The 26,387-nt window shown below is 38.7% G+C and overlaps 1 protein-coding gene across 5 annotated transcripts in view; it reads right to left on the reverse strand.

Annotated features, from left to right (window-relative positions):
* Positions 1-26,387, reverse strand: part of PTPRD (protein tyrosine phosphatase receptor type D) — a 591,083-nt gene that overhangs the window by 452,892 nt on the left and 111,804 nt on the right. For all 5 annotated transcript variants that reach the window (XM_049896355.1, XM_049896354.1, XM_049896353.1 and 2 more), the window contains exon 2: positions 13,227-13,392. In XM_049896355.1, the coding sequence (XP_049752312.1) occupies positions 13,227-13,392 (166 nt within the window). The remainder of the gene's footprint in view (positions 1-13,226; positions 13,393-26,387) is intronic.

Consider the following 26,387-nt stretch of genomic DNA (forward strand, 5'->3'; position numbering starts at 1 on the left):
AAACCAGAATTGGTTTGGAAGCCCTGGCTCAAGGTGCCCAAGAGTGAAAATGAGAAGTACCAGGCCTCTGAAGGACTAGGCTCAGAGCTGGTGTAGCATCACTTCTGTACCATTCTATTGGTAAAAGCAAGTCACGGGACCAACCCACATTCAGGTGCAGTGGAACTGCCTAGACCTTGATGAGAGGCACTATAAAAGGGTTTGGCCAAGATCTCCACCCAACCATACTATAAAGATGAGCATGGTGACAAGTATTAGGGTTATGATGATAAAACCTTCAAGGTAGACTTTACCACTTACAACATAGGATCAAATCAGCATAATCGCAAAAAGCAAGCCAACAGAAAAATAAAAGTCATTCTATAATAAAACACCGGTTGCACAGAAAACAAATATCCTCCAAACTATCAAAGCCTTTCTTTTTTCTTTTTTAAACTGAAATTAGACAGAAGCTTTTCTGAAAGTTATTCAACACTTCTCTAATTCTTACACAATGAATAAGCTATGAATATAATGTAATCTCTCCTCCCTGACTCCAAATCCATATTATGACCATCAGTGAGGATCCTAGACAACTACAATGGAGTGTGGCCTTTGGGATCTGCCATGGAGGCAGCATTACTTGAGACTTCTGTAAATGGTTATAGGGTGCCTGGCATTTTGAGTTCTTGTACTTGCTCCTTTTAGCTGTTCTGCTTTGTCCCAGGACAGGAAGTCAAGAGAGCTGACTTCTACGCCCTTCTCCGTCACCTACTCATCTTTTCATTCTAGGCAGGTCATCTGATCTGACTCTTGGTTTCTTTTATCTTAGAAGTGTAATGATTAAGGTATCCTGCCCACCCCTAGAATATTCAGGAACAAATTAAATCAAAGGTATATAGTGCTTACATAATTACACAAGGGGAGTTATTATGACCCATGGCTATGGGCTGGATTTCCTTGCATTTTATTGTTAAAGTAAAAACAGAATTTTTTATCATATTAATATACTATAAAATATATTGTTAATATAATAATAACAATGGCTAACATTTATTTAATGCTTAAATTTTTTTTTTTTTTTATGAGCACCTTACATTAGTTAGCTCACTTAATCTTCATAGCAACCCTACAATTACTATCCAGCACTGCAGACCACAAAACCCAGACATGAAGAGATCTGCCTCCAGTAACACAGGTAGTAAAAAGAACCATGATTTGTCCTTCCCAATTTGCACAGCTGGTTGTAAGAACTTGTGAAAGACACATCATATTTATGATGAAATTTCCCCCTCCACACCCTATGGAAGTTAAAAGGGCAGTATCTACTTCTGCTAACTAACATTTGCCCCAACATTCTGTTCCAACCATTATCCCACGTCACTGGTTCTCAACCACGGGTGATTTTGCTCCCTAGGGGACATTTGTCTGGGAATATTTTGGATGTCAAAACTAGGGACTGGTGTGCTACTGGATAGAGACCAGGGACGCGGCTAAACATCCTACGATGCTCAGTACAGCCTCCTACAACAAATGGCCCAAAACGTCAACAGTGCCAAGGTGCAGAACCTCAAAGCTATATTGACACCAGAAACATACTATGGAGAGATTTCACAAGAAGGTCAACACCTGAGGAGAACTACAAATCTATGATACGGTTGCTTTCTTCGCCTGTTCTATTTTGTTTGTTGTTGCTCTGAGGTGTATTTCGTTTAAATCTGAAAATAATCTCAATTTATGAAAAGGTTGGACAGCCGATTTCAGGATAGGTCAGGTATTACTATACGCACACTGGGAGGAAAAGTAACCTTCCCTGAATACCGACCACACCTTACCCACTCATACCACTCTGCATGTGGCATCTGATTGAAAGCTCACAGGAGCCTGTGAGAGCTATGAACATCCCCAAAGGATCACAAAAATTGAAAACACTGTTCCAGGTAAATACAAGAACCAGAATTTATGCCAAATCTGGTTGCTAAAACCATGCACTAATTTAGAGAGTACACATTTGAGTTACAGTTTAATCATCTTCATTTTACTTATTACGCAACATTTCCATTGGGCTAAAAACTAAATCCAAATATATTAAATCACATAAACAATTAAGATTTTTTTTCCCCCCAGCTGGAAGAAGTTTACCAGGAAAGGTTTTATTTAAAAGTTTTCATTCATAGAGGGAATCCTATTGCTAAGATCTTGGCTACATGAAAGCATAGAGGAAAGACCTGTTAAAGTCCATTTCTTCCCTGAAATTCTATGTTGGTCATCTCTCTGCAATTACAGCCCTGTTTTGCGTATGCACCCTCCTAAGTTCTCTCCAGCAACAGCTACTGACCTAAGGGAAGTATAGACTTAATTACCTATTGCCAGTGTAAACCTATTACATGCTTAAAAAAAAAAAAAAAAAACAGCCAGAGATAACAAGCTAAAAGCAGACATTTGTGCTTCTGTTAAACAAAAGCTTTAGTGCTCAACGTATATATTGTCAGGTACAAAGGAAATCTGAGTTAGCCATTTAGTTAATGAATGTTTAACTTGATCACAGGACTGGACCAAACATTCAATGCACTATTTGTGGGGGAAAAAAAAAATCTATCTATATACATATATATAGATATATAGATATTTCCAGCAGAGGACAGTAATACCCAATTCAAGTTTCACAAATCAAATAGATAGCCCAAGAATACATCAATGACCCTACATTATTGTTAGGTGCTATCAAGTCGGTTCCAAGTCATAGCAACCCTATGGACAACAGAAGAAAACACTGTCTGGTCCTGCGCAATCCTCACAATCATTGCAATGCTTAAGCCCGTTGTTGCAGCCACTGTGTCAGTCCATCTCCTTGAGGGTCTGCCTCTTTTTCGCTGACCCTTCACTTTACAAGCATGATATTCTTCTCCAGCCACTGGGCCCTCCTGCTAACATGTCCAAAGTATGTGTGTATGGTATCAAGTATAGGTCCTGTTTCATTTTTTTACAGATGGACATCCAATTTGGCCAGCAGCATTTGTTAAAAAGGCTATCTTTTCCCCATTTCAAGGACTTTGGGCCTTTGTCTAAGATCAGCTGACCACAGGTGCATGGATTTACATCTGGGTTCTCGATTCTGTTTCATTGTTCTATGTGTCTGTTGTACCAGTACCAGGCTGTTTTAACTACTGTGGCTATACACTAAGTTTTGAGATCAGATAACACCAGGCCTCCTACTTTGTTCTTCTTCAATAACGCTTTACTTATCTGGGGCCTCTATCCTTTCCAGATTAAGTTGGTGATTAGTTTTTCCATCTTATTAAAGAAGGCGTTTTTTTTTTTTTTGGTATTTGGCTAGGAACTGCATTGTATCTGTAGATCTGCTTTTGGTAGAATTGACACTTTCACACAACGTTCGGTCTTATCAATGAGCATTGTATGTTTTTCCACTTATGTAGATCTCTTTCGGCCGTTCCTGTCCTTTTAATGACCTTTTGCTTTCTTCATATATGATGTCCTTGATGTCATTCCACAATACATCTGGTCTTTGGTCATTAGTGTTCAGTGTATCAAATCTATTCTTGTAATGGTCTCTAAATTCAGGTAGGATATACTCAAGGTCATATTTTGGCTCTTGTGGACTGTTTTTAATTTTCTTGTTTCAATTTAAACTTGTATATGAGCAACTGATGGTCTGTTCCGCAGTTGGCCCCCCGCCTTGTTCTGACTGATGATATTGAGCCTGTCACCTCTTGCCACAAATGCTTTTCAGAAGTAGATTGCCAGCGCCTTCTTCCCAGTCTGTCTTAGTCTGGGTGACCCTGCTGGCATTTGAGATACCGGTGGCAGAGCTTCCAGCATCACAGAAATGTGCAAGCCACCACAGTATGACAAACTGACAGACGAGTGGTAGAACTTAAACATACAACAGCCTTTTTAGTGATAAGTGAAAAGAAGCTATTTATTTTTCTCCCTCACTCCTTTATAAGCATTTATATTTTTCTTCTCATTTATAAGCATTTTAAACCTTCATTTAACAAGAAAAGCAAAAAAAAAAAAAAAAAAATCCAGAGAAAAACTAAGAAAAACAACTGAATATATTTGGTTTAATAAATTTGTTATACTTTCTGTAACTTTAGCTCAATGTATTTTTTTTTTTAAGGTAAAGATACACGTACTTAGTAGTTTTTAATGTCAAATTTAATATGTTGTGATTTTTGCAAAACACATAAATTGTAAAGTGAATTTAAAACTTCTGTCAGAATAAAACTAAACTGAAATATCTTCTTTAGTAAGGTATTGAACTATAAGCACAATTTTAAACTGGCTAGTAGTTCCACATTTTTAAAAGATGCTAACATAACAATAAAATGACTTTAAATAAAACCACTTGGACTTGACAATCAAAAGGTGAATTTATAAGAAAAGGTAGTAACGTATTTTGGGGAAAAAGAGATAACACAATGTTAGAAGTAAAAGATTACTTTTAAGAAACCGAATATGTATTAAGTCCCTTCTTAGCTTAATTCTCTCTTTTACTCCAAATTGTAATAATCTGTTGGTGGTCAAGTTTTATAAAATGGATTTTCACAAAAGGCCATTAAAACTTTTTAAGTGTGAACACAGTCTAGCCTTCTAACTGCACCGTCCTCTTGTACCACCAGCTGAACTAGTTGCCCTTGAGTCAATTCTGATTCACGTTGACCCCATGCATGGCAGAGTAGAACTGTGCTCCATCGAGTTCTCAATGCCTGACTTTTCACAAATAGAGAGCCAGGTTTTTCTTCTGAAGCACCTCTAGATGAATTTGAACTTTCAGCCTTTCCTTTGCCCCACTCAAGGACTTCCCCTGTATTACAGCTTCCCCATAACTGTTCCAACTGGCCTCTTAACACATCTCATAGCCACTGTGGCTGGCCTGGCTCCAAAGGATTTTTCCACCCTGTAGCCAGACTGAGCTTTTTAAAATGTAACTCTCTTCCTATCACTCTCCCAGCTTAAAAACTAGTCAATAATTTGCTTATACTGTTCTTGGAATACAATCTGAAATCTTGAACAAGATCAAGGAAGTCTTGCATCAGCTGGTATCCACCTACCTCCCTAAGCCTTTCTCCTGGCTGTCTGGAAGCAGCCACATCAATACTTTCAGTCCCCAGAATATGCTAGATTATCCATTTGTTGGGATAAATGAGTTTGCTCTTCCTTTGGCCCTGGAAGCTCTTCTCTCTCAGGGAGAGTTTAGTTAACTTCTTTTCATCCATCAGGTAGTAGCTGAAAAACCATTCCCTTACATCTGCACATGTGATAAAACTTAATAGAATGATCCAGCTTAAAAAGGAATGCATGCAAAAACTGGTAAAACACAAATAAGGCCTGCAGTTTAATTCATAGTATTGTACCAGTGTTGATTTCCTGGTTTTGATAATGTGTTGGGCTTATGCAATAGATTATCATTGAGAAAAGTTGGGTAAGGGCTACACGGGAATTCCCTGCACAATTTCTACAACTTCTTATGAGTTAAATATTATTTCAAAAAATAAAAACAAAAAAAGAAATCCACTCCCTCAGGAAAGCTTTTTACCCTGGTGGCACAGTGGTTAAGAGCTATGGCTGCTAACAAAAAGGTCAGCAGTTCAAATCCACCCGGCGCTCCTTGGAAACTCTATGGGGCATTTCCACTCCATCCTAGAGGGTCTCTATGAGTCAGAATCGACTCGACAGCAATGGGTTTGGTTTTGATATTTGAAGAGATAACACTCTTAGCTCCCTGTTTTCTTCCCTTTTAATATTTATCAGGCTAAAAATGTAAATTTTTGAGGTTAATGTTAAATATTTGTCTAGCCCACTGGACTTCAAGCCCTTTAGGGACAAGATCACATCTCTTTTTCTCATCATGTATCCCCAGTAATTAATTCAATGCGTGGCACAGAATACATGTCCAATGAGCATTTATTAAAAACTAGGTGCCATTGACTCGACTGACTCATGGAGGCCCCAAGTGTGTCAGGGTAGAACTGTGCTCCACAGGGTTTTCAATGGCTGACTTTTTTCAGAAGTAGATGATCAGGCTTTTTTTCTGAGAAGCCTCTCTCTGGGCGGACTGGAACCTCCTACCCTTCAGTTAGCAGCCAAGTGCTTTAACCTTTCACACCACCCAGGGACTTCTAAGCATTTATTAAATACATGAATGAGCCAGTCAGTCAATGTCCTTTGGAATCATAAATATATGTAGGATATATATTTACATTTTTCAAAGACACTGCTCAAACTGTGAAGTTAATGGGAAAATAAATATCAACAGAGATCAAAACAAAGATGCTTCTAATTTGGAAATGATGCAAGCTAACGAGAAAAAAACATAATAGGAACTAACGTTCGGTGACTACGTAATCCTATTATTGAAAAGGATTTACAAGCATATCTTAATTTAATCTTCGTGATAACCACATAAGGCATGTGCTACTTCAATCTTCATTTTACAGACTGGAAGAAGCACACGGAGATCTGTAACTTGCCCATGGTCGGGGTAACTGTGCAGCAGAGGTGTGATTTCGATCCAGGCACTCCAGCTCTAGACCCCATATTCTTTCTCAAGCACTACTCTCTGCGCGGAGATAGTCTGAGACTATTACTTGAGAAATTCCTGAAAAATGAGCTACAAAACTTGATAACAGATTACAAACTGATATGGAACTGCACCTTTAAAAAATATTTTTATCCCGCCATTTTGTATGTTTTCCACATAGTGAATACACACACACGTACTTCACATGTGTGCGTGCACGTACACACACAAGCACAAACACACACGCGCACGCATGCACACAGTAGTTTGGGGAATGAATAAATGATGTTAAAGCAAACTGAAGAAAAGGGAAAATACAATACGATAGGTAAGATAATGAGTGGGTTCTAAAGTGGCTTTCTACCCGATCACCACACTTTTCGATTTTTCATTTCAAGATGGATACTTTCTTGGGATTTCCTGAATTAAAAGCACAACATGGGTAGATGGAGTCAGGGGTTCCCAAACAAAGCATTCTTATTTGAAACATTTCAGGTAAACAATAACTGAGTGAGGGAGTTTAAAGAAACTAAGAACTAGGCGGAAAAGAAATGAGGAAACCATAAAACAGTGGGATCAAACATCACCAGGCTACTAACGATACTACCAACTAGTTCACAAATATTTTAGATACTGTTCCGTCCTTTGAGCTTAGGGTCTCATCACAAATAGAGATCAGAGATAACAAATATGTTATACGTTGGATTAAAAAAAAAAACTAGGAAGTCCCAGTACACTCAATAAGATGCTTTGAAGTGTACACATTTATTGATTCTGTGACATATTCTCAACCTTACTAGATAGGTACAGCTCTGCTGGGAGCAATTAATTCAGAAAGCCACAGAAACTCCACAATGGGGCTAAAAGATCAGTAAAATACCTGGAATATTTTCCCTGCTGCAGACAGCTGGATGTTGCTAATTTAGTGACTTTCAAGTGAAGGGAGGAAAGAGCAGGAAGAAACAAGGCTTTTACTGTGCCACACCTCGATAAATTCTGAGAAAAGGAAAACAAGGAAGGAATTAATAAACATGGTAAACTAGCCAGCTTTTTCTCTGCTTTTTTCTAAACGAGTACAACTTTTTCTAACTGGCCAAAGAAACCAACACACTTTCCTTACAGGTTGTATATACCAAAAGGACTCTAACAAAAGACCTGGGCTAAGCAGAAATTTATTTATTTTTCTGAGCCTTTATTTAGACAATAATTCATATTCTATACAGTTCAGTTTACCCATTTAAACTGTACCATTCAACCAAACCAAAAAAACCCACTGCCATCAAGTCAATTCCGACTCACAGCGATCCTACAGGACACAGCAGAACTGTCCCACAGGGTTTCCAAGAACGCCTGGTGGATCTGAACTGCTGACCTTTTGGTTAGCAGCTGTAGCACTTAACCTCTATGCCACCAGTTTCCTACTATTCAACGGTATTTAATATATTTACTCCAGTTAGTACCATCACCTCAGTTTAATTTTAGAACATAGTCCTCCTCTCAAGCGATTTCAAAAAGGATGGTTAAATGGCTTGCAGTGGCGGTGGTGGCGGCGGGGGGGCACACTCAAGGTAAAATAAAAATGGAAAGACATTTTAATGAGATAAAAATGCCCCCAGTATGAACTGGCTCTGTCTGCTGGAAGGTATATATTTTAATGACTTAAGAAAAGCATTCTTTCCATTTCTAACTTCAATTTCGAAGGTCTTGTAATTTGACCTAGGCTCCTTCTCAGCAGTGATTTCTACAAAATACAAGTAGAACCATTTGTCCTACCCTTCAAAACCATCTTTTTCCTCTTCCTTTATATATATATACTTTTTTTTAATCATTTCTATTATTCTGATAATACCTAGGCATATCAACAGCCTCTCATTCTCTTCCTCACCAAACTCCCTTCCATCTCCAGCTTTCTGGTCACTGGCCAGATGTATTACTGTATTTGCTTAGAGTAAATATCTAAAGCTTCCTCCTCTCAGCAGGTCTAGAACATGCATTATAAAACCAATAGTACAGAAAGATGGGACACCTTCCATTACCCGACTGACACGAGCCAAATTTATTTTAAATTGGTCATTCTAGGAGAAGTTCCCCCAGCTGGACTAACACAGATATGCTTCATATTTCCACTGTTGATATTCAGGGGAAGTCTAATTCCCACAGGCAAGGGCTTGTAATTTTCTGCTATGCGTAGGGCTTTGGTGAGAAGCGAGGTAGGGACTCAAGATGCTAAGAGAAAACGCGGCTTACCAACCACACAAATTTTGTTCCTCTGTGGGTCAAATAAAAGAATTTTAGCTCAGAAACAAAGACAATCGCTCAAAAGAAATGTTTTCTGAATGACAACAAAATAACATCTAATACTTATCATACACCCACCATGTGCTATCTGCTGATCTATATGTTCTACGTTGTCATTTAATCTTTACAAAAACCCAAGAGTAGGTACTAACACTATCATAAGCAGCAGCAGCATCTACATTTTAAAGATAGGCAAGCTGAGAGTGATGTGACTTGCTCAGGTTACAAAATGGCACCCAGAATTCAAAACCAGATTTTGGCTTCTGAGCTCATATTCTAAACCACTAACCTATGCTGTCCATCAGGAAATGAGGCAAAAATAGTTATCATATAGCATAGATTCCAGTCTATTCTTTCTTTAATGCCAAGGAAATAAAGAAGAGCCACTGGATATAGTTATAATAATAATAATATTTTTTAGATTGGACAGAAATATACCAAGTATGTAGTGACTACAGCCAAGGTTCCTTAAGAGTAAGAAAGGATAATGAGGGAGAGTTCATCAACTGAGACAGAAAAATGGCAAAAAGCAAGAGAAAGTAGATGAACTAAACCATGCGAAGAATTAAACTATCAAGAGCTGTGTTTCTAATAGATATCGGTAAGCACTCAGGAAAAATCATAGTGGCCAAAGGGTAAGCTCAGGTCTGGAATGGAACAGTAAGCTGTAAGCAATTTCATTAGAGTAAAACTGGTCTGACGGAAGAAGGTGTTAATAGCATATTCTTGGTCTGCATCTAGTTTTTCTTGTTTGTTTTTTAAAAAGACAGGTAAATAGCAAACTATAAAAAGCTACATGTAAAATAAAACTACCAGAAGCTATTATGAGAACTCATCCAAAAGGAAAAGTTTCAACCCGAGACTGCACTAATATCATAAGCTAAATTCATCTTTACTTTACATGCGTATTACTGGTGAACTGGCCTCCCTCAGACCCAGAAGCAACCTAAACCAGAAAACGGACTGGTCCTGCGTAAGAAGTTACTCCCAGCCGTCAAACAGGAGCCATACTTGGCTCTTCCTGGAGGCCACAGCTCCATATGTGTACATGCATTCAAGAAACAACAAGCAAAATCATTTTGAGCATTCAAGACAGAGGAATGAACAGAAATGAGAGCCATACACACATCTAGCCATTTAAGATAATAGCGGGGAACTGTAGGGCATTTTCAATTGGCAATGGCAAAGGCTGTAATTTCCTGCTAAAGGGATATTACCACAATTTTCAACCTGGGTTTGAGCCAAGGCCCAGAAGAGTTCCTTTCTTTTTTTTTAATTGTATTTTAGATGAAAGTTTACCGAACAAACTAGTTTCTCATTAAACCATTTAGTACACATACTGTTTTATGACATTGGTTAACAACCCCACGACATGTCAACCCTCTCACTTCTCAACCTTGAGTTCCCTATTACCAGCTTTCCTGTCCTCTCCTGCCTTCTAGTCCTTGCCCCTGGGCTGGTGTGCCCCTTTACTTTCGGTTTGTTTTATGGGCCTGTCTAATCTTTGGATGAAGGGTGAACCTCAGGATTGACTTCATTACTGAGCTAAAAGGGTGTATGGGGGCCATACTCTTGGGGTTTCTCCAGTCTCTGTCAGGCCAGTAAGTCTGGTCTTTTTTTGTGAGTTAGAATTTTGTTCTACATTTTTCTCCAGCTCTGTCCGGGATCTCTATTGTGATCCCTGTCAGAAGAGTGCTCATTCTTAATTCAACATCACACCTGACACTTTGCTATGGTATTCCACACAGCAGATTATAATCCTAGCTCTTCAGCTCTTTGGACTTAATCATTTCAAAAGGTAGCTGAACACATTAAATTAGCATGGGAAGTCAGAATAGTTCTATCCATATACCCCTCCCCCCATCCCCACGTAGTCCTCTTTGTCAGAAGGGAAAAAATAAAATAAAATAAAAAACCACATTATCTCCCCGTTCCATCACAAATACTCAAATGGCTTTGATGAACTTCTACAAAATTTTGAAATAGAACTCTTAAGCCCTGGGATGAAAACAAAACACACTTAGGTAAAGGAGAAAGGAATATGGCTAGCTGTGTTAATAAAGGCTATGGAAACATAGAAGTGGTTCAGGTAATGGAAACCTGAGAAATGCTATGGTTATGTGCTAGTGAAGAAGTTAAATTTTCCTTTAGTACTACTTATATCTCGATTTTTTTCTGTGAAGGCAATGGCACCATTTAATAGGTTGACCATCTAGAACCCATTTGTCAATTGTTCTTTAAACTTTCCTTAGTGACTAAAATTTTATATCCAGCTCTAACATGTACTTTCATGCACCACAAATATCCTCTGGTAGATTACTAATCGATGTTCTTCCTTTTAAAATGTACCTAAATATGGCTAATTTTTCCTCTTTCACCAGGAACTCTCAGGATACACCTGCTGTTCCAACAATGCCACATGAGAATCATGTAAGAAAAAATATACTAAACCAAGGCTGAGTAGACAAGGGCCAAACTAAAGAAAATTCATTTCATGAAGAAGAAGCTGTCCCTCTTGGTAGCTGCAATGAGAAGAGTAAGCGAGTCAGAGGGAATAGATTCTTTTTCAGATGGCACCTTGAGCTTGAAAGCTGGTATCACAAGAACACAGAACATGGTAAATACCTTAACTAAAAATTGCCACCAAAGGCCGTGGTGATTTTTTCTGTAGGACTGTACCACATAAGAAGTGTGACAAAAGAGAGTGAGAAGGAGGAGAGGAGGAGGAACAGAAGAAAAAAGGAGATAATGATGGTGATCTATGAAACATTCTTTCTGAAGTACTCATTCCTAAAATCCTCACATGTGTTTGCCACTTCCCACCAGAGAATTAAGTGAAAGTGTAGCTGCTCAGTAGAATAACAGTTTACCTATCTGGAAGAAAAAATTCATGGATATACGATAATTATTACCTACTAACTTTAACAAAATCTCTGGATGCCTTCTGATATTTAAGTGGGTTCCCAAGGTCTTAAAAAAATTTTGTCAAAAATGAACACTTAGCGAATAACTTATTTTACACTGTAGCCAAAACAGAAAAAATAAAGCCATCTGCCTGATTTTTTTTTTAATGAACTAAATTTAGATTTTTATTTTAAAATAGGTTTCGACATAAACTGCTTTCAAATAACAAGAGCATCTTACATTTGGGTCTTTTCCCAGTTAATTATTTGCTGGCATTACACTAGAAATTCCTTGGCTTCACCTTAAACCAACAATTCTAAGTGCTAATTTGGAGACGAGATATATTATTAACCAAAGAATGTTGTGCTTAAAACATGCATGCAGCATATATACACTATTATTAATGTATTCCTTTCACTACTCGAAAAGTTTTCTGTAGAAAATAGAGTCTCTTTAAATAAGGAGGTGGGCTGTCACTGAGGGAATTCTTGTCAAAATGCAATTAACAGGTAGGGGCCAAAATGACACAGGATCCTTATCTTCCAAACATCCTTGGCGTGAATCAAATTTAATCTCATGGAGAAAGTGGAGGGAAAAGTTAATGACTACAGATGTTACACACTTTAATAATACCAGGGGACTTCCAAAGACAACAGCCAACTCTCAAATGAACTAAACCACCACCAAGAAACCAGACATGTCAGTGAGTTCAAGCCCCAAACATGCTTTTTTCCATGCCATCACTTGCCCAAAGGTCAAGGGACAGATGGGAAAATAAACATATGTAAACATGGTAGACCTAATGATGTCCTAACTGCAAAGGAAATATTATCTTCTCATTAATTGGTAAGCTAACTGACCAAAATCTCAGTTTCATAAATCGAGTCCAATAATCCAAACTTTGGTAGCTCTCCTCCACAGAATTCTCCTCACACTTAACCCACCCTTCATCCAGCCGCAAAGCTGTCAGTTCTGCTTGATTTGTTTGAAGACTGTACTCGACGACAGCTGTCGGAAACAGTACATTAGAACAGCTGCTGTGACAGCTACAAGGGGCTTGGAAGTTTAATTGGGCTCAATGTGACATTGTGCATTTTTCTAAACATAGAAATATCCACAAAACTAAGACATTTCAAATGGGTCTGAACAAAGTGTACTTATAGGCACCACCAATGGGTTAACCTTCAGTTTGAGTTATACCATTGCTCTCATAATATCTTGGCCACCAGTTTGGGAAAGTTGCTGGGGAAAAAGAAAAAAAAAAAAAACAGTAGGAGCAGTTAGATGAACAAGAAAAGGGGCATTAAGTAGGAGAGGAAATGAGAAGGAAGTCACGTCAATAATCTCTTTCAAAGGCTGGCTTGTAGCCAAGGAGGATCCCACAGTGTCTCAGGAATTTACTTCCAAAGGAAATGTATTCAGAGGCCCTGAGCCCAGTGCCAACTGCAAACCAAACCATTCATGACGGTTACGGCCCCCCAGAGAAGGGAGAATGGCTCACTCTCAGCATCGGCGCGGAGGAGGAAAGCGAGGAGCAGCAGCAGCGGCCTGGCTACGTGTGCCATCCTGCAGTGTGGTAGCAGCATGCTTGGGCAGCTTGAAGTCACTGCCTCCAAGACCGCAGGGAGTCTGTCTGTCTGAAATTTCAGCTGGAACACTTTCAGAGCCTGCAAGGGGAGAGGCAGAGAAAGGAAGGGGAAGAAAACACAAAGATGCTTAGATTCTTCATTCTCTCCCCCAGTTCCATCACCACGACCATGAGGGACACAAGCTACTGTAAATACCCAATACACTGTAGCCAGGATGCCTTGGTTTTTAAAATGTAGGAGCCCTGTTGTCTCTGGTTCCCTTCTCAGGCCATCCTATAGCCAACCAGCTGGCATTTCACTCTCTGTTTGTGCCACCTTTTGGGCCATGTAGGCTGTGAAGCAACTGTCGTTGCTGATTAAACAATACGTGGATACATCAGTGAGAGAAGGCATATCAGCACTCTAAGAAAGATTTAAGAGAAGTTCCATGGTGCAGGATAAAAGTCTTATAAAAGTCTTTCATTGACAGAATAATGGAAGCTGCTTTCTTGGCACCAGGTGAAATGACAGGGCTAATTCAACTTCTCCAGCTAATAGGTAGAGGCTAGAATTTTTGAAATAGCACATTTGGCATCTCCCATGAAGACACATCAACATTCAAGTCTAGTTTAGCGTCAGTAAGTCAAAACGATAGTTTGCATGAGCCTCTTCACTTTAACAGGGTTTTTACACGCCTCCTCAGCAAAGGCTTGGTTTTCTCAACTTTCTACGTAAAATCAATATGCCATAAACTATTTTTAAAGAAACTACTGTGTGCAAGACATCAGAGACTGTCTCAGCACCAGGTGTCTTCAGGTACAAAGATGTTAGATTCCATCTTTGATGACTTTAAGGAGGGAAAAAAAGACGGGTACGTTGCATGACTGATATATAATAATTGATAAGTGATAAGTGCCAGTAATGAAAACCAAATGATACCACAAAATTTAGAATCAGTAATAGCATCATGGGAAAAAATGGCATCTCAAACTGGGCTTTGGAAATACAGGCAAAATACTAACAAGATGAGGGCAAGTCATTTCAGGCATTTTATGCAAAAATATGGTAGTGGGAAAGGCATTTTGGAAAATGTCAGTTGCCTGGTTTGGCTGGAGCAGGGCTTCCCAAATGTCGGCATGCATCCCAATCACCTGGAAGGCTTGTTAAAACACAACCGGTCACCACCTTCAAAGTTTGTGGTTTAGTAGGTCTAGGGTGAAATTGTCAGAAGGTGCATACAATTACCACGCTTGGCTGCTAACCAAAAGATTGTCAATTTAAGTCCACCCAGAGGTACCTCTGGAGAAAGGACTGGTGATCTACTGGTGATCCAAAAAAAATCAGCCATTGAAAACCCTACGGAGCACAGTTCTGCTCTGACACACACAGGGTCTCGATGAGTCAGAGTTCACTTGATGGTAACTCGTATGGCATGGTAGGTCTGGGATGGACCCAAGAGCTTGCAGTTCTAACAAGTTCTTGAGTGATGCTAATGTTATTGGTCCAGGGACCACACTTCGAGAACCACTGGGTTGGAGTGATTGATCCATTAGGAAACTAGAAGAAGATGAGGCAAAGAAAATGGTTCAAGCTAAAAAGAAAAAAAAAATAGATCATGGAGAGCCTCAGATGTCAGTCTAGTCAAATGGTTTTCATTCACCAAACCACAAAAGGAGCCATTTAATATTTTGGAGCAAAGAAACGACATGGCACCAGGCTTTGGGAAGAGTAACTGGCAACTGAATGTGGGATGATCTAGAGAATGCTATTATAGTCCATAGCAAAAGCTCCAGGTGAGAAGTAATACAGGCCATAAAAAAGTGATGGGGTCCCACTGGGAAGGGAAAAGAAGGGAAGCCATGATTGACTAGCTTGAAGCAATAATTTGAAGTATGACTCTTCAGGTGACAAATAACTGTTCCAATAGAAACTTCAATAAATCTAGAACAGCATCTTATACAGAGTGGACTTGATAAAATAGAGCATATCGAATGCTACTGCTCCCTTTATCGTTAAGAATGGCTATCAAAATGAGCTTGCTAAATGAAACCGTACACCTTTCATTTTTTTATATATTGTTGTACTTGAACTATACAGACTAAATTCTTGACAGGAAATACTAGAGATACCCAGAAATAACCTACTCCACTGAAATAACTTGTACTTTAAAAAGAATTGCAATGCAGATACCATAGTGCGTCTTCTCTGAAACTGAGCCTGAACATGAGAATAAAAATAAAAAAGATATTATCTTTGTCATTATGCATGAGTGGTTTGCATGCAGGAAAGATAAAGCTAAAAGGAAGGGGGAAAATCATTCTAATTACCTTTCCAAGAGAGAGCTTTTTTTTTTTTTTGGACAGATTTGTAGGTGACACAAAGAAGCCAATCGTACACTGAAACTCATCTACTTAAAACCAAAAGCTAACCAGCTGCTCCACATCAGCTATTGTTACCGATCTCATCTGGCAAACAACTAATCAAGCCGCAGTCCACCGCTATCAAATGGTAAAAATCTCAGATCTTCACAGGAGAAGTGCTAAAGGAATCAGCTCAGCCCTCCACTCCTCTTCCTTGTGAGGCTACCATTCTCCTGCCAGCGTTTCAAATGACAGCAAAGTCCAGGAGACATCAGTCTGTCGGACTCAATTTGTGTCTGTGGAAGCATATCCGAGCCAACTGCTACATAATGACTCCGCGGGATCACAAAGACGGAGACATATTAAATGCTCGCTCAGCGAAGAGGTGGTTTGGCTTTCCCTCCTACTCCACTGAAGTGGCATAAGAAAACCAAATTCTTCCAAATGAGCCTACAAATGCCCTCTCTGGTCTTCAACAGCCATGAGCTCTAGCACTCTAACGACGCACGCACATACAGACGTATGTATTTATATTTATATGGGCTACGTCTTGGCCAAGATACAGGAGGAGATCAGAGATGGGAAGATAAAAATCCATCCTACATGTCCATTCCAGCCATTTCCCACTCCATATCTTGTTTATGACATGAACCATGGGCAACTGGGAAATGCTGCCTTGCATATTAGGCAGGTGGGATTTAAATTTTAGAACAAAAATGGGCAATAGATTTTTAAGGAAATATTTAAAGTGAAAATACTATGGGGATGAATGACTATTACAGGTCATTTCCATTAGCTTATAAGAAGGGCTGCCAAGCATTCTGCAAAGAACAGGGCATGAAAAAGGGGTACATAGATATGAAAAGTACCATGTTTCAGCTCACATCACAGATTCCCCTGCATGTGTCCAATAGCCTCAGCAAAAACCAATTCTTTAATTTTTATCTATTTTTACCCTTTGTGTCTTTCATCAACAATGACACACAGATAAAACTAAGCCACCTCTACGAGTTTAAAATGTAAATAAATAAAAATAAAACCTCTGGTTTCTTATTTCTCACAGCACAAAGATCTAGTGGAACTTTTTTGATTTCCAGGTGGCCAAATGTTTAATTTTAAATTTATGTACTTGTATACTTAGGAAAGCTATCAGTTTGTAGGGTCACGTCTTGCATGGAATATAATCTAAAGCAGAACAATAAAGGGTGTCCTTGCCTAAAAGCTTTAACAAATCACTGCTTTAAGTAAATCACACAAGCTGACACATATCCAACTCTCTTTCTCTTCAACTGGAGAGTAGAACCATTTGTTGTAACAGCCATACACATACTCAAACTAATATGGATGTGGAAGGATCTTTTTTCAGCCTTCTGTATTACTGATACGTGTTTCTGTAAACTATGTTAACATAAGATGGGAAAAAAGGCAAAATGTGGCTTCTCTTGTTTTAAAAACATCCTAAGAACTCCACAGAGAAATGGCTGGCTGTAAGTTTGGTATAGGCAATGTACAAAATGAATCTGGAACGATTTTGTCATACCAGGAAGCAAGGAAGCTATCAGGGACTACTCAGTTATACCTCCCCAAAAAAAGGAAGAAAAAAAAAAAAAAAGCCAAAGAAAAGGGACTCCCATCAGCCAAATGTGGGAAAAATCTGAGCAGCAACAAAGAATAATAACTGCAACAAATTGAAACATATCATGTTAAAATATATGAACTCATAATTTTAAAAATCATCTTTAAAAAAATGTATTGGTCACCCTAGAAGGAATCTAGGAAACCATATTATTATTCTGAAAACAGGGAGAAGAACAGACAGAATTAAGCATTTAGATATATATATATATATATATATATATATATCCATAGGAACTTAAAAAAACGAAGCACTGCTGATGTCTCTGGTAAAAAAGACTAGGTATCATTAAGTTTATCTCTAAACATCTTGCTTCTTTTTTGTCTTACAACAAACCCTTATTCTCAATTCTAGACATTTTAGCAGCAAAAACGTCATAATGACATTTAACTTGAGCATAAATTCACTGAGCTATCTATTAAATAGGAGGGATGGAGTAGGGAGGGACAAGTCACAAAATTCTGTGAATTCTTTCTCCCAATCTCCCAAGCCAGCCATGTCTCTATAAATCTACTAGAACGGGCTTCCAGTTACTTAGAGAATGAGCCATTTGCATCAAAGATGTGTTGCCAGGAAGCTCCACTTTGTAAATCAGATAAAAACAAGGCTGACTCAGCTGAAGCTAGAAGGAGTGAGGGGCCTGGCACCTCTGTGAGCCTGGCAGAGGCCTCTGAAGGTGCCCTATGAATTCACTGTTCCCTCAGTATGGAGTTATAGCACATGGGAAGAGAAATACAGAGATATTTTAACATTTCAATAATCAATATGCATACCTTAAAGGACTCTTAAAGTGTTCAGTTATAACACATAGAAAGGAGTCCCTGTGTGGCTCCACTACTAACCAAAAGGTCGGTGGTTCAAACCCACCAACAGGCATCTCAAAAGACAGGCCTGGGGTTCTGCTTCCAGAAGCTCATGACCTTGAAAACCCTATGAAACAGCTCTACTCTCACACACGTGGATTCGCCATGAGTCAGAATTGACTTGATGGCAGCTGACCACCACAACAATGAACAGAAAAGCCAATAGCTATTAGTCTGAACTTTGTATAGCGTGATTCACTTTTCAAATTACTATTGACAGCATCTCTTCGCTTCAACATTTCACATTAAGAGAAAAGACAGTCCCTTAAATATTTCATCCTGGTATAGGACAGGAACCCCTCAACACTGTCCAATCAAACTTTCTGCAATGATAGAAATGTTCTTTATTTGGGCTACTCAATAATTGGTCACTGTAAATATAGCTAGTGCAACTGAGGAAATAAATTTCTACTTTATTTAACTTTAATTAACTTAAATTTAAATAGCCACATGTGGCTAGTGGCTACCATACTGAGCAGTTCTGACTATAGCTACACGTTTTAATAGCCCTGGATAGCATGCAGTTACAGGCGAGTTCGGTTTTCTGAGTTGTAGACTAAAGCATTTAGTCCTTGGCTTCCTCACAATTAAACTCTAAAAATTCACTGTGTTAGATGAGAAAACCCATTTAGCCTTTGGATCACTCGCTTCCCCATCCCTGCCCCTTATCCTGCCAAAAAAAAAATGGTTCATTTTATTAAAAAAAAAAAACTACTTCATAGATTGTAAAGTGAAGATCAATAAGTAGTTAAGTGTCTAACTGGAAAATGTCCAAAGAGAAATATTGTTATTAAAAGAAAAAGTGTGTTAAATATGGGCTTTCATATTACAGTCAGAAGAACTGCATTTCTCACTACTGAAAAACCCTCTTTGGGATATAGCAGAAATGGGAACTTCAGGCCACAAAGACGTGAAACATCCTGTAGCCATGAAAGACAAGCATGCTTCTAAACAGCCATGTTAAATAATTTGTAGAAATAATTTGTATAATTTGTTTCTATGAAGTGGCCATGTTCAATTAATCCATATTAATGAAGGATATAAAACACATTCTTAAATCATACAGTGCTAAAAGCCTCTGTGCCAACTACGGAAAACACTACTGCGAAAAAGAGGAGCAATAGAAGACGATTATTAAACAGGGAACGTAACTGCACATCAGACTCACACCTAGACAAAATACTTGCTTAGACTATTTCAGGAATTATATTCATAAGAGAAACTCGATAAAAAATTATATTCTTTCACATAATATCACATAATATCAAGAGCTCTACATTTTTCCCTATTTTGTACTAAACATGCTTTCATGACAATAAATTGGTAGGAAAAAAAAGCCAAGATAGAGCTTATGGGCTATTACTTATAATAAAAAGTAATTCAATCATCTCACCTTTGGCTTCGGTTATGACTTAATAGAAAGATACTAAATGAGTGTAAAGAAGCACACGGTAATTCTTCACAGAAATCAACTGAACTATGAGAATGTCTAAAGAGTAAAACAATACTTCTCTATATGGACACCTTAAAAACCAAAAAAAAAAAAAAAACAAACCCACTGCCGTCAAGTCGATTCTGACTCATAGCGACACTACAGGACAGAGTAGAACTCCCCGTAGAGTTTCCAAGGAGCGCCTGGTGGATTTGAACTGCCAAACTTTTGGTTAGCAGCCGTAGCTCTTAACCACTACACCACCAGGGTTTGACTCTTTATATGTTTAGTTCTAGTACATATAGAGAAAAGCCAAGCGCTATTTGTCTGAACTTCATGATTCAATTTACAAATTATCGATAGCATCGCTGTATCTATAGAAATTCAAATAACTATATTTGAGGTGCATATAAATGTATTTGGCATTCAGAAATGGATCACTTCATTCTACTTTCGGAGATAAAAATGAAGTATATCGTGATAAATGAATAGATGGTGGGGTGAGGGAACCCTCATCTCCCTGTCTGCCTATTTTTTTCCTTACAAAGAGAATGATAATTCTGAGTTGATTAAGAAGGACAGTTTGAAAAAAAATCTAATTTCTTTTAAGTGATTATTATATGTGATAAATTCTACCTAGTTTTATATTATGCTAGTAGAACCAAGCAACAAAAAACTTACAAGTCTATCCAACATGCTACTGGAGCTCTCAAGGCTCCAGGAACTGATGGAATATCAGTTAAGATGTTTCAACAAACCGATGCAGCGCTGGAGGTGCTCATTTATCTATGCCAAGAAATATAGAAGACAGCTTCCCGGCCAATTGACTGGAAAAGATCCATATTTATGCCTATTCCCAAGAAAGGTGATCCAACCCAATGTGGAAATTATAGAACAATATCATTAATATCACACACAAGAAAAAAATTTGCTGCAGATCATTCAGAAACGGCTGCAGCAGTATATCAACAGGGAACTGCCGGAAATTGAGGCTGGTTTCAGAAGAGGATGTGGAACCAGGGATATCATTGCTAATGTCAGATGGATCCTGGCTGAAAGCAGAGAATAATGAAAAAGATGTTTACCTGTGTTTTATTGACTATGCAAAGGCATTCGACTGTGTGGATTGTAACAAACTATGGATAACACTGCGAAGAATGGGAATTCCAGAATACTTAATTGTGCTCATGAGGAATCTTTACATGGATCCAAGAGGCAGTTGTTGGGACAGAACAAGGGTATACTGACTGGTTTAAAGTAGGAAAAGGTGTGTGTCAGGGTTGTATCTTTTCACTATATCTATTCAATCTGTATGGTGAGCAAATAATCCGAGAAGCTGGACTATATCAAGACGAACAGGGCATCAGGATTGGAGGAAGACTCAATAACAACCTGTGTTATGCAGATGACACAACCTTGCTTGCTGAAAATGAAAAGGACTTGAAGCACTTACTAATGAAGATGAAAGACCACAGCCTTCAGTATGGATTGCACCTTAACATAAAGAAAACAAAAATCCTCACAACTGGACCAATGAACCACCTCATGATTAAATGGAGAAAAAACTGAAGTTGTCAAGGATTTCATTTTACTTGGATCCACAATCAACAGCCATGGAAGCAGCACTCAAGAAATCAAACGACGCATTGCATTGAGTAAATCTGCAGCAAAGGACCTCTTTAAAGTGTTGAAAAGCAAAGATGTCACCTTGAAGACTAAGGTGTGCCTGACCCAAGCCATGGTATTTCCAATCGCATCACATGCATGTGAAAGGTGGACAATGAATAAGGAAGACCAAAGAAGAACTGATGCCTTTGAATTGTGGTGTTGGTGTAGAATATTGAATATACCATGGAATGCCAAAAGAACGAACAAATCTGTCTTGGAAAAAGTACACCCAGAATGCTCCTTAGAAACAAGGATGGCGAGACTGCATCTTACATACTTTGGACATGTTGTCAGGAGCGATCAGTCCCTGGAGAAGGACATCATGCTTGGCAGAGTATGGGGTCAGTGGAAAAGAAGAAGACCCTTGACGAGGTGGGTGCAACAATGAGCTCAAGCATAACAACGTCTATAAGGATGGTGCAGGACTGGGCAGTGTTTCGTTCTGCTTTGCGCATAGGGTCGCTATGAATCAGAACCAACTTGATGGCACCTAACCACAACACTGGAGCTCTGCTATGTCTTCCATTCTTCTAAGAAGACATTACAAAGTTAAGAACTGATCTTTCTCACAAAGTATAGACATAAAACCCAGCCACTTCCCACCAAAATGACAGAACACTGATTCTATTATTTTACTCCTCAGGAATTTCTAAATGAATGAGAAACCATCATTTTCAACTAAGTGTAACTGATTTTCTTTTTCCTTATCTGATAAATCAAAAGCATGCTTCTTTTTCAACACACGCAAAACATTTTCGATTGAAAACACATTTAACTTTTAAGAATATATTTTGGGTTAAAAGCTTTTACTTTTATTCTGTGTCATTGATTTATTTATGTCCATCACTACATAGCGGAAAAGAAGTTTGGCGCTACACGTCCTATTTTACTTATTTAATATAAAAACAATCTCTTTAAATTCACTTTGTGGAGAATATACCCACTCCTTTTAGCCTAGCATTCATTCATCCATTTATTTATTTATTTGTCTATTTATCCATCCTTAAGATTATTTGAAAAACAAAACAAAGAACTTTTTGGCTGTTTTTAAAATACTTCATTACTAGGGCACAACAGACTCCTATTTTGTCCAGTTACAGGTGGTAAATCTATAGCTCTGTCCTTAGCATGACTGAAAAAATCCAAAACATTTTTTTTTAACTAGTGTTCCTCAACTGAGTGATTTTACTCTCCTCCCAGGGGACACTTGCAATGTCTGCAGGCATTTTTGGTTGTCGCAACTGAAGAGAGGGATTCTAATAGCATCTAATGGGTAGAGGCCAGGGATACCACTAAACATCCTACAATACCCGGGACAGACCCCATAACAAATAATGTTCCAGCCTAAAACATCAACAGTGCCAAGGTTGGGGAGCACGGTCATAAAACGGCTAATCAATATTGAAGAGAAACTCAAAATTAAAAAAAAAAAAAAGACAGAATTTTCTAGGCCTGTTTCCAGTATGTTGCTTTCCAAACCCAACAATTTTAGGTGTTCCCAGTGCAATTTTAGTACATAAGCTCAAAGCAGACATAAGTTTCTGGGCACGGAAGTCAAAACACTACGGATGATACTCAAATTTCCCTTTTTGTCCTAAGCTAGAAACAAAGTTGGCTTGTCTCATGGGGAGTTCAGTTCACAGGCTTAGGCAACATAAATACTGTCACCAATTAAAAGAATGAATCTGTTAAATGGAGCAGACATCACGCTGTTGCCTGTCAGTGAATAGACTTGGTTCCCATCTCTTGTGATGGGAGCTTAGCTCTTCTCTGAGGGGAGCACAGTCTCAGGAAAGCAATAGTCAGTTCCAAGGAATGTTCTTTCAAATCACTGCCAACAACAGGGATAGAAAATGGAATGATGACAGACCACTGTGAATGGCTGGGGACCTTGGAATTAAAGATTATTCTCTTCATTTTCTACCTTGTCCTCACAATTAACCCTGGGTCTCCCTGAAAATCTATTAACTGCCCTCGAAGTACCTGAATTAGGTTTACATGTAGAAACCAAACACACGGTTATTAAATCAAATAGAAACAAACCTGAAGAAATGTAGAAAGGACAAATATTAATCACAGATATTCAAAATACACTCTCCTCCTCTCTAACCCTGCAAGTGATTTTATTCAGTTTCACTGTACTCTTCTTTACTGTTAGTACCTTTTCCACACCTACCCCTCTCCTCAAACGAAACCACAGGCTGCCAAAAACCAGAAGAAACTTACACATCATCTTGGGAAACCCTCTCATATAACTGGCAATGAACAAAGTGAAAGGACATAATGGAACTAATGACCTCAAGTTACACATCTGGTTAGACTCAGAGGAAGACAGAGACCCCAGGCCAACGTTCTTTCTTGTATTGCCATCTGCTTCTATCACCTCTCAGTTACTAAGATGAAGACACCTAGCGTAGGTGGGGGCGGGGGGAACAGCTGCCGTGGAGTCAACTCTGACTCATGGGAACCCCATGTGCACCAGAGTAGAACTGCGCTCTATAGGGTTTTCAGTGCCTGGTCTTTCAGAAGTAGATCACCAGGCTTCTCTTCTGAGGTGTCGCTGGCTGGGTAGATCAGAACCTCCAACTTCGCCATTAGCAGCCAAGGGTATTAACCATTTGTACCACCTAGGGACTCCAGATGATGTGAGGTCATGATTCATCCTGAAATGAACAGTATGGACCAAGGTCTCTCCTTCAATGGGCAGAGAGACAATGTAGGATTGGCACAAATCAAGGGGAAAGGAAACTTTAGACGGGGGAGGAAGGAAGGATGAGAGGATCTCACTGGGTAAGAGAGTCACCATCTTGAAAGGATAAATAATTCATGAGTGAAAGTTTATGTCATAAGTCAAAAATTCGCCAAAGGTCAATCTTTAACTCAGTAACCCACTATTATTACGTACTTGCATATTTAGCATCAAAGTTAACAGGTGTGCTTGGAAGTTAGCAATGATTAACTAGAAATAGATTTTTTAAATTCTCACATGTTAGTAATTGAATTAATAACATGCAGACATATGTTTACACCACCTTAAAACCCGTTGCTGTTGAGTCGATTCCAACTCACAGTGACCCTACAGGACAGAGCAGAACAGCTCCATATGGTTTCCAAGGAGTGGCTGATTATTGAAACTGCCTACCTTTTGGTTAGCAGCCAGACTCAACCACTATGCCACCAGGGCTCCACGCCACCTTAAGGCGTGTGTATATTTTATATATTACCATCTTTTTTTTTAGGGAGTTTTTTTTTTTCTTGTTTTATTAAAATTTTAGCAAGGATGCTTATTGATGAATTGGGAGGAAGGAGGAATGCGTTAGATGGAGAATTCTCAGAGTTAAAAATGACAGTTACCCAGGTGGAAAGATGCCAGCCAAAGCACACTTCATTATAATGTTGCTGAGGGCAACACGGCCATATTGAAAGAAGAAATGAAGACACACGCACAATGGTTATTTTTCAAAAGCTGTTGGCATTATAAACTGATTTGATAATAAAGTACAAAAATTTCCTGCAGCAATAAAAGCACTATGCATTTCCCATACCAACATGTGTCAGAATAGCAATGACAAAAAAAATTTTCCCATAGTCATTCTTTTAAAAATATGTTCGAGACCTCGGGAAAAAGGCTTCACAAAATACTGTCATTTTTATTATCCTTCTATAAAATACTCCAGCAAAATGTAGAGTACAGCTATCAAAAAAGGAGTTAAAAGTCATTAAAAGCCCACAAGCAAACTAGATGTAGTAACTTTCTCAACACCAAACTTTCTAGATACCAACTGTAATCTTAAATGAATGGCCCACCTGACTAAAAGAAAAGGAAATACCAAATAAAAACATCAACCAAATGCCTCTTCTGGATTTAGGCATCACATGGGTCTCTGAAATACAGATTTTTATACTCCAAAGTAGAAAGGAGACAGGTACTAATAAAAGTGGGAGCAATACGGAATTGGAACTGCAGGGAGGTGTGGAGGGACAGAGGAAGAAAGGCTATTATTGGAGCCTCTGGGTGCTATAAAAGGTTAAGGCACTCAGCTGCTAAGCAAAAGGTTGGAGGTTCAAGGCAACCCAAAGGCTCCTCTGAAGAAGGGTCTGGAGATCTACTTTTGAAAAACTGAAAACCTTATTTAGCACAGTTCTACTCAGACACACATCAGGTCCCTGTAAGTCAGAACAGATTCAACAACAACTAGTTACACTATTATTTGGTGAGGGATCAAGCCCAAAATTAAAATGTCATCTTTTAGGAAGTCCTTTGCCTTCCACGGTCTGCCCACTGATGGCTCCATCACGAACTGAACAGACTGACCCTTCCCTTTATTATGTTTCCTTCATCTTTTTATTTTTATTATAGGCTTCCATGGTATGTTATATTATCTTCTAAAATATTTGAAAAGCCCCACTTTCAGAAAATGTATCAGCTTCATCCCACGGTGATTGTCACAAGGGTCTAGAATATCCGTTGAATAAACTCTTCATCGTTTTCAAACTCGGTACATTAGAATAGGGTATGCATCCCATTCATAAATATAGTGTACATTTAAATATACATATGAAAATACATATTCATAACGTTTATATACATATTGTGGGTGGGGCCACTGCCACCACCACCACCCTCCAGGGCGCCCTGTGTTGAGGTAGTTCTGGTGGCTCAGTGGTTAAGAGTTCAACTGCTAACCAAAATGTCGGCAGTTCGAATCCACCAGTCACTCCCTGGAAGCCCTATGGGGCAGTTCTACTCTGTTCTACAGTGTCGCTACTAGTTTGGAATCGATTTGACAGCAACGGGTGTTTTTGGTTTATACACATACTACACTACTAATAAACTAAAAAAGCGCCAAACATAAAATTCAACTTTTTTTTTTTTAAATAAGACAAATAAACAGACGAAGTTCTATAGTGTTCCCCTGCGCCACCCAAATCTTCTCGTGTCCAATGTCCAAGATATTCCGTAGTTCAGATTTTTTTCCACTTGGATTTTACGTTACAATTGACAAAAATAAGATTTTTCACTGATTTGTACACCAATCCCCTTCGGATTCAAACCCTCACTGTAATAAGCACTTTAAATCTCTGTGACCCGTGACCACTGATGTCAACATAATGTGATGCAGAGAGGAGAAAAA

This window comes from Elephas maximus, chromosome 9, assembly GCF_024166365.1.
Source record: "Elephas maximus indicus isolate mEleMax1 chromosome 9, mEleMax1 primary haplotype, whole genome shotgun sequence".
Taxonomy (NCBI): Eukaryota; Metazoa; Chordata; class Mammalia; order Proboscidea; family Elephantidae; genus Elephas; species Elephas maximus.